The 9,567-nt window shown below is 30.9% G+C and overlaps 1 protein-coding gene across 2 annotated transcripts; it reads left to right on the top strand.

The window, feature by feature from the left end:
* Positions 1-3,824: 3,824 nt before the first annotated feature.
* On the top strand, positions 3,825-6,666 carry LOC133291538 (uncharacterized). 2 transcript variants are annotated; one of them, XM_061489816.1, is made up of 7 exons: positions 3,825-3,958; positions 4,294-4,441; positions 5,160-5,439; positions 5,762-5,834; positions 5,911-6,001; positions 6,087-6,166; positions 6,438-6,666. In XM_061489816.1, the coding sequence occupies exons 1-7, from the start codon at positions 3,854-3,856 to the stop codon at positions 6,657-6,659; spliced, it is 999 nt and encodes a 332-aa protein (XP_061345800.1). In that variant the 5' UTR covers positions 3,825-3,853; the 3' UTR covers positions 6,660-6,666. The 2 variants fall into 2 exon arrangements, with proteins under 2 accessions (XP_061345800.1, XP_061345801.1); XM_061489817.1 differs by lacking the exon at positions 3,825-3,958 and adding an exon at positions 4,101-4,164.
* The last annotated feature ends 2,901 nt before the right edge of the window (positions 6,667-9,567 follow it).

The raw sequence follows: 9,567 nt of genomic DNA, 5'->3' as shown, positions 1-9,567 counted from the left end.
TCTTTTATGTGTTTGTATGCAGAAGCCCACAAAGGTTTTGGTAAAACCCACAAAAGTTTAGGTATGTTTGTATGAAAAAAAAACCACAAAGGTCTTAGTTTATATTTATTATTCATGATATTATTTTCTTATTATAAATATGTTCGCGAGAATGATATTTTTTGCTAAAGCGACTGAATCGGTTGTGGTTCGAAAACCCTAATATTACTGAGATTTATCTCACATGTGTATCTATTTTATGCTAACCTTTCCAGAAAGTAACCATGTAAGTTTGTATAACTTTGGAGTAGAATGAAGCACCAAGATTAAATGATTAAAAATTTTGAGAGCTGTACATAGTTCAGAATGGTTTGATGTACTTGTGAAGTGACTGATAGAGTAGAAATAGTTCTCTTTTAGTTTAGATGATAATATAAGATAGTCCATATCAGATGTAATAGTGAACTTGACTTCAATCTAATGTATAATTAAATTTTAAGTGTATTTTATTTAAGATATAATTTAAGAAGTAATTTAAATTTATTATTACGCTACGCTAGATACTATGCATGTTAATAAATCGGTACATAACCGAGTGTTACACATGGTCTTAATAAAATTATTTTAAGTTAGAATATTTAAGGAAGCATTATTCATAAAGATATGCAAAGAGAAAAGGATGAAGAATGTTATATGAATAAAAAAATAAAATTGGACCAAAACTTGTATAAAATAGTTCATAATACTTACCGCAATTAAAGATAACGTCAATGATATATGAATAGTTAGAAAAAAATAATTACATAACAAATTGCTTAATTAAATGTGAATTTATATTAAAGTTATACTTATAACCTATTTTCGTTTACAACTTCTTACAACTATATTTTAACCGTTGATTTTCGTCAATAAATAGTTATTATTTTCACAAATTAAATTTATTAATTAATTATTAATTTGCAATAAATGACAACCGTTGCTTGACGGAAATCAACGGTTAAGATATGATTGTAAGAGGTTGTAAACGAAAATCGGTCGTAAGTATAACCTTATATATATATATACAGGTAGGATCCTTTGACACCAGTGTCAAATTTAAAATTTATTAATTATATATATATGGAAAAAAATAAGATGAGATCGTGTCAAATTAAAAAATTTGACATTAAATCTTAACTGTTAATTTCTGTCAATCTAACGATTATAATTTTTTAAAAATAAATATTTAATTAATAATTGTGATTCAATAAATTATAACCGTTAAATTTTTGAAATTAATAATTAAGATTTGATGTAAATTTTTAGTTTAATATTGATGTCAAAGTATTCTCACTCACACACATATATATTATATTTGAAAATTAAATGCATTTTTGCTAATATTGTCCACGCACAATGCACCGACAGGTTGGGCCGGCGGGAGAATGGCGGATATACACGTTACTAATAAATGCTGAACTAAGTTTTCAAAAAAATAAATGAATGCTAAACTAAAAGATCAGCTATGCCTAACAATTCTCGTCTGTTTTTCATTGCTCCATCACTTATATTTTTATTTATGATTGTATGATTACATTAATATTCTTTAAAGGGAGTTATTATAGTAGTATCCTTACATGTTAGCATCTTCGACTATATTTATCAATCTCGTGCGAAATAATCGGCATATTTACTACGGAAATCACATTTTTAATTTTAATAATTAATTTTAGTTATATCTAACAATTTTAATTTATTAAATATGTGAGGTTAGCAAATAACAATTAAGATTTAATATAAATTTTTTTTATATCGATTTAAATTAGATCCTATTCCATATATTATAATTTATATGTAATTCTATTTTTTTCCTTTTTTTTTATAAACAAAAACGAAAATAAGTTTTCTATATTTTTCCTTGTGGGAAGGCGTTTTTTTATTTTTATTTTTTATTTTTCACTTATAATGGGAGAAGGCAACTATACCAAAGTTGAGGCCCAGCATTTGGTACGTAGGACTTGTCACATGTCAGTTGTCAGACTCTGTTTCTGCGAATAAATCTTTGGTACACTGCTGTACCAAAGATTCAGTGCATCCTACCAATGAAAATATTACATATCAGTTAAAATTCTTTTTTTTCTGTCAAATTTTTTCTCTTTCCTCTGATGTGTAAATGCTCTCATTGATGGGATGCACTGAATCTTAGTACAGCAGTAATACCAAATATTTACTCTGTGTTTCTGCATGTCGTGTACTCATCTATGCATAATTTAGATCAAACTACGGAAAATCCTGACCATGAAAAAACCTGTTTTATATAAAATGATAAAATAAAGTATGGAACAAAAAAAATTGGAACGTTGATAAAAACTGCACGATCCCACTGCATGTGACCGTGGTCCCTTGCCATATAATGTCCACAAGGTAGTGTTTGGTTCGGGAGAAATTGTTTTTACTAGAGAAATGTAATTGATAGGAAAATGGTTGGAAAGTGAGTTTGGTAGGAAAATGTAAAAAAAGTTGTTTGGTTGACCGAAATATTACCAGGGAAATTTATTTAAATATGCAAAACCTATGTTCGGGAGAAACTTTGCACCTGTTTTTTTCACTTCCCCAGTTATCTCAAAATACCACATCTCAAGTGGTATTCTGTAACAGTGAATTTCATCCAAAAATCAACACAAAAGTCATTTTTCTATCTATTCTATTTGCCTAGTGTTTTTTGGAAAAACCTGAACCAAACGTGATATTTTCCAATATCCACTTACACTTTCCCATCAATCCCAAAATAAACCTTCAACCAAACACTACACAAGAGAATTCGTAAACCAATGATGGAGATTCAGTACTGTACATAATTACATTTTCCATGCGGATCAGAGAGCAAAAGTGCTTAGTTTTAGAGTAAACACAAGACAAAATAGGTATATAAATCTTATAATTTCACAATAAAACTACATCCCCTAATTAACTTTTAATCTAAAAAAAAATTAATTTTCTTTTTCATTGTTTATAGAAGTAAACACAGCACGTACTTTAAGAAAATGTGAACATAAATTTGCGTCCATATTTTTTAGTTGATAACAAAAATTATTTGGTAAAGCCAACATCCTGCCTCCCAAGGTCCGGTGTGAATTGAATTCAGATCAAATCGTGGTGCTTTGAAAATAGAGCGAATTGCGCAATAACTAACAATCCAACATATTATTAACTAATTATTTGTATATAAATGTAAAATGATTATTTTTAAAACACTCATTAAGATTTAAGAAAATATTAAATAGTTATTAGATATTATATTTTTCGTAAATATTTTCGATTTATAATTTTTTAACAGATACATTTAGATTTTAGAGTATTACTCAGTTTGCTTAGAAACTTAATTATATATTATACCCCAATATAGAAAAGCAACAAAGGAAGATGCGTTGAGATATGGATATGGTGCTTATTTAGTTTTTCCAGTGAAAGCATTTTTAGAAGGTCTACCTCTTTGCGCCACTTGTACTCGTCTCCTTGCCTTTTATAAATTCCCACACGCTCCTTTCCAATCAGTTGCCTTTATAAAAGCAACTGGCTTAAATATAAATTTGAACTATGCTCCTTTAAAGCAAAGTTGTTCATTGCTTCTAGTTGGATACGCTGGAAATGACATTACATATATTAATTGGAAAATAATTCATTTACAATTTTCTTTTACAAATCACGTTAAGTCTGACTGGTCATACATTCTTGATTGAAGTATGACTTGTCAGACATAATGTAGTTTGTAAACGAAAAATTTATAAATATAAACTTGTCTTGTTAATTATACTATTGAATAAGCAAAACCATTTCCACAAAGTCCACTTTTCTCTGGTGGGTTTTCCACTGAACCCACCCCTTCATCTATGGTATGGCAACTGAAGCAGAAGGCTTTCCCAAGGATAATGACCAAGGCGCTGGTACCACTAGTGTTACCATCAACACTGCCAGTAGAACTGATAATCCAATTCAAAAGGTACAACTTGAGACTGTTCCCACTTCCCTCAGTTGCCTCTTTTTGGTTTTCGTCGTTTTCTTACTTTTAATATAACAACAACTTATTTTCTTTAGAAGGTATAGAGTGTGTGTGTGTGTGTCTAAGCTGTTTGAACTAAATTGGTTTCTTTACTAGAAATCATATCCGTATTCTTAGTTCATTCTTACTCTTATTAGTCCATTCCTGTATCATCAATCATCATCTCCTCTGTTTCTATCTTTGCCAATTTTGAAGAATATAGAAGCGTGTTGTTCTCTCAAATTGTCATTTTTATTCTTATTTGCTAAATTATTCTTACTTTCCTCATTTTACAGAAAGAAGGACACCAATTACAAATTCATGTGCTTGCCAAAGATGGGAACTCATCTATAGGCGGCATGTTTCGTATAGTTCCTACCACTCCACCGTTGGCTGAGAGTATTATTGACACAACATCTACAAAATATCCACCTGAATATACTGGTAAAGTGGTAATTTTCTTATTCCTGTTTGTATAACAAAGTTCTAATAACCTCAGAACGTTCAACTATGTCTTACTTGTCTTAACTAAGAGTATATGCTACTTGGAGATGGAGTGAACTTTTCTGGTTATAAATTTATGATCTTTATAACTATCAGCTGTATATGCCAGTAATCTTTAAGCTTCAAGTATTTCAAAGGTTCCAGTGTGCTAGTGTCATTGACTAAAGCTTCAAGTATTTCAAAGACTCCTAAACTGAAGTTACTTTAACAAAGAACCAACCATTAGGAACAGTTACATGTTTCCTGGCTTAAATTTAAGCGACTGATCTACAAGAAAAAAATAAAAATAAAAACTAAGCAACTAATCCTAACTCAACCCTCTTCAGTTCATACTCTTGTTCATTTCTCACTATCATTTCTTTATTTATTAACCTTTGTTATTGTTTCCCTTTCTCATCCAACTCAATCTCTTGCCTGGGCTGTCTGTTGTGTTTCATTTCATCCATGTCATGACTAAGTAAAATTTATTGTGTTCTCTTAAGTTTGGGTTGGACTATCCTCTCTATGGTTTACTCTACACAAACTTCTTTTTTCAGAATTAACCAGTTGCTCTGATAACATAGCTAATTTCCAAATTTGAAGGTATCAGTTAACGGATTGAACCTTTCTATTAAGTTCTTTCAATAACTATCTTATGCAAATAAGTATTCTGGTTCAGTTGAAAATGAGGATAGCGAAGATATTCCTGAAGAAGAAGCTGTCTGCAGAATTTGTTTGATTGAATTGAGAGAAGTTGCTAATACCCTTAAAATAGAGTGCAGCTGCAAAGGTGAACTTGCTCTGGCACACCAAGAGTGTGCAGTTAAATGGTTTAGCATTAAAGGCAATAGAACATGTGATGTGTGCAAGCAGGAAGTTCAGAACCTACCTGTTACTCTTTTACGGGTTCCTAGTGACCGGGAACTTAACTTGATAGGGAGCAGAGATCAACTAAACAGGCAAGGGAAACTATGTTTTTCTTGAGTGTTCTTTTTTCTGAAAATAATTTCAAAATTGTTTTTAATGATTTTATGGTTCATCACTTTTGGTCCTTGTTTCACTCATGAGAAGCAGGAATCTGGATATAGGGATTGTAAATAAATATAAAAATATAATTACTGATGATTTGTAAGACTTGTCAGACTACACAACAATCTGATTTGCCAAAAGGTCTCTAGTTTGTCATGACTTGCAAGAGACACCTATAAAACTTTGTGGTGTCATAATTCAGTACAGTTTTCCAACATGGTTCACCAGAATTAATGTGCAAAACTTCTGCAGGTATTGGCAAATAGTTTCCATTCTTGTCATAATCAACACGCTGGCTTACTTCTGTTTTCTTGAGCAGCTCCTTGTAAGTTTAACTACTTTAGTATAATGTTCTTGTTAGTCCATATAAATTCCTAATAAAATGATCATTGGATGGACAGGTCACAAATATGGGATCTGGTGCCATTGCCATATCTCTCCCATTTTCTTGTGTACTGGGTCTTCTTGCAAGCGCCACGTCCTCAACAATGGGTTAGGTTTTTATCAACTTTAGACAACACTCTATACTTTAATTTTGCCTTTGGCATAACACTGATTCCTCCAAATTTGTTCTCAGTCAGGAGAAAACATGTTTGGGTTTATGCAATTGGCCAGTTTATTATGATGGTTCTCGCTGGATGTCTTTTCTACTCACTGGTAAGGAAATTTTGTGTGTATGTGCGCGTGCGCGTGAGTGTGTTTTTAAACAAAGCTCAGGTTATAAAGACAAAGGATTATTTGCTGAATATTGTTAATGGCATATATAACCATGATCTATAAGCTGAATGCTGATTAGTCAAATGTAGCATTGCTGCGGGTTTCAGTATGATGGTTTTCAATATATAGATAAAGCTTATGCCAGAATCAGCGTAGTGGTAAGTGGTAACCTTCTAATATCAAGTGTTGTCATACATTTGTGTCATGACAGCTTCATATGCAAGCTGTTCCATCTATTCTACTTGCTACATTTACTGGGTTTGGAGCTGTTGAGTTTTTAAAATGGGGGAGACGATGGCTTTGTCAACTGAATCAACAACATGAATCCCAAGAAATGTTATCACCTGATCAATCATCTGCAACCCCTCATCAGGCTCAGATTGATTCTCAACATCATGAAACTAATAGGCAAGCTCTGCAGCTTGTGAGCTAACATTGCACAAGCAGCAATTTTGTTGGTTTGTTTATTATGATAGTTTTTAAAATAGAAATACTAACATACACTCTTCAATATTTCTTTTTTCAACACACTCTCCTCTTAGCTGGGTCAAAAGAATATATTGCTAATATTTCTCTTTTAAAAAATCTGTTTGGTAGCTCAAGTTAGTGCTCCACTTTCTTTTTAAGTGCCCACTAATGTAATTACTGTTCATCACATCTGGGACAAGAAAAGAAGTTGCCTTTTTCACATATGTATCCATTTGAATAGGAGTTTTGCCAAGTGTCCTGAATACCTGGAAAATATAAAAAGAATTTAATAGGGGTTTACAATCATCATTTAACATGACCATAAAAATTTTTCTACACACACAACATTTTGTGGAACCCGCATGTTTTGAAGAAAAAAACATTACGGCACGCAAAACGAATCTCTATAACATAACACAATCATTTTTCCTACAACATAACTCTTATAAAATCTAATCTAATATTAGTAATCAAATGATTAAGATTAACAAGAGTTATGGGGCAGGATCATCTTACACCGGTGTAAGAATAATAAGTCTTACACCAAATCTTAACCATTGATTTTCTGCATCTAACGATTAAGATTTATTAGGTCTCACTAATTAATTAATTTTTAATTCCCAATAAATCTCAACCGTTAGATGTACGAAAATCAACGGTTGAGATTTGGTATAAGAATTATTATTCTTACACCGGTGTAAGTTGATCCTATCTCTCTCTCTCTCTCTATATATATATATATATATATATATATATATATATATATATATAGGGTTTAGTGAGTGTACAGTGACTGGATATAAAATTTGGTCCAATGCACTATGTTCTTCCGGGAGAACACAGTTATAGTAAATATTATAACTATGTTCTCCCGGGAGAACACCATTATAATATTTAGTGCACTATGTTCTCGCGGGAGAGCTTAGTGCACTGGACGGTTCAATCACTGAATTTTCATTTTTTTCATATATATATATATATATATATATATAATAACATAAATCACTACTCAAAATTCATATATATAATAGCATATAAGTCATTATTCAAAATTCAATAAACAACTTCATATTTAAAAGATATAATTAAGTCACATAATAATATAAAACATAGTCCAAAAAACAAAAAGAGTTTAACAACTCTTGTAACCAGCAAGTTCCAAAACATTAAAAAAATAAAGTTTACCAACTCCTAATAGAAATATAATGGCCTCGCGACGATTTTTTTCTTCTTCGGATAATTAGAAGAAGATATTGTGCATTTGATTTGGGAAATTTAAAATAGGGTTTTTTTAAAAAAAATAAAAATAAGATCAGGTTATGAGTTAAAAGTTGACCGATTTAATTTTTTAGGTTAAGTAAAAACGTAAAAAGTTCCGTTTCCACTATTTGTATGCTTTTACATGAAGTTTTATTAGTTGTTATTGAAGATTTTGTTTTAGCATGTATTACTTCAATAAAAATATAAAAACAGAAAAACATAAGTTTTTATATTTTTACAGTAACTTTTGACAACAAACAATGCTTTGGGCAATTGAATTGAATCAGATCAGTTAGAAAATAATAAACCGGATAAATTAAGGATCGGGTCTTGGGTCAAGAAAAATAAAAGCCGTAAAACCCGACCCGACTCACATATACATGTATTCACATCTTGACTTTATGATACCTGTTGAACGCAAGGTGGCGGATTCGATTCACATGCAGATCTGCGGTATTGGGGGTGCTCCGATCTCGAGTCCGACGAGGAGTGAAAGGGTTTGAGCTACGAGTAATCCAAAAGGTTAAAGAAGCAGTAGATGAGGAAGACGCTAAAGCACTGTATCTGGAACGTCACGCCGAGTCCTCTGAGGCACGATCACGATGATCTGCGAGTCCTTGATTGGCCTTGGCTTTGATCTTGTTTTCCTTGTATCTCATGTTTTTCAAACAGATTATAGCTCTAATTTACTAGTTGTATTTGTATTTATCTAATGCAGTCAAGTATCTTTCTATTGATGACTTGATAACCAACCTCTTTCTAATCGGGTTCGGGTTCTTTCGATTCGAGTTTCTTTAAAAAGTTTACAAAATGGATCTGAACCGAATCATTGCATTTTAATCAGTTTGGAGTTATTTTTTTTATTTTTTTTTTTTTATTTTTAGAAAAAAAAACCTGACCCCACTTGAGCACCCTTATTTATGTATGCCAAAACGATGAAATTTTAAATTTCAATATTAATAGCATTTTTTTGTTATTAAAAAGTTCCTTTGAGATATTACAAAAGAATTTTATTTTTAATAATTCTTTGCAAGTACAAAGATTTTGGATAAGAATTCAGTAAAATGAAAGTAATAACGGCAAACAAAAATATCTGGAGTAAATTTAATAGTCAACTACTAACATGCTTGAATTTTATGAAATTGTATATAGTTGATTTAGTCATTCCTAGTTATCAATATTGTACTTACTATTAAAAGTTCATCTCTAAATAAGGATCCAAATCCTAAATTCTTGTTTACATCTTTTGGTGCTGTACTTTCATTTTTAGTTCTATCAGACTAAATATTTTTTTGAGTCTTTAACAAAAAACACGATTTCATTTTAATTCTTTACGAAATAAAATTAGTCTCAAAATCTCTAAAAAAATTAAAATTGACTCATTTAGTTAAAATTGTGATCCCTCATAAATTCAAAAAAGATCCATATTAATCCCTCAAAAGGACTAAAATAGATCCTCAAGACTAATTTTTTTTTATAAGAAACTAAAGTGAGAATCATATTTTTTAATAGGAATCTAAAAAGATATTTACTCATAAATATATTCATCATATTTTGGGACAAGTTTCGTTGAGCAGGTTCAGCTTTAAAAGTGCATCAATTCAGATATTAGC

This window comes from Gastrolobium bilobum, unplaced genomic scaffold (assembly GCF_033153095.1).
Source record: "Gastrolobium bilobum isolate Gb01-03AN ecotype WA unplaced genomic scaffold, APGP_CSIRO_Gbil_v1 utg3161, whole genome shotgun sequence".
Taxonomy (NCBI): Eukaryota; Viridiplantae; Streptophyta; class Magnoliopsida; order Fabales; family Fabaceae; genus Gastrolobium; species Gastrolobium bilobum.
The sequence above is the reverse complement of the archived record's forward strand: the minus strand, read 5'-3'. Positions and strand labels throughout refer to the sequence as shown.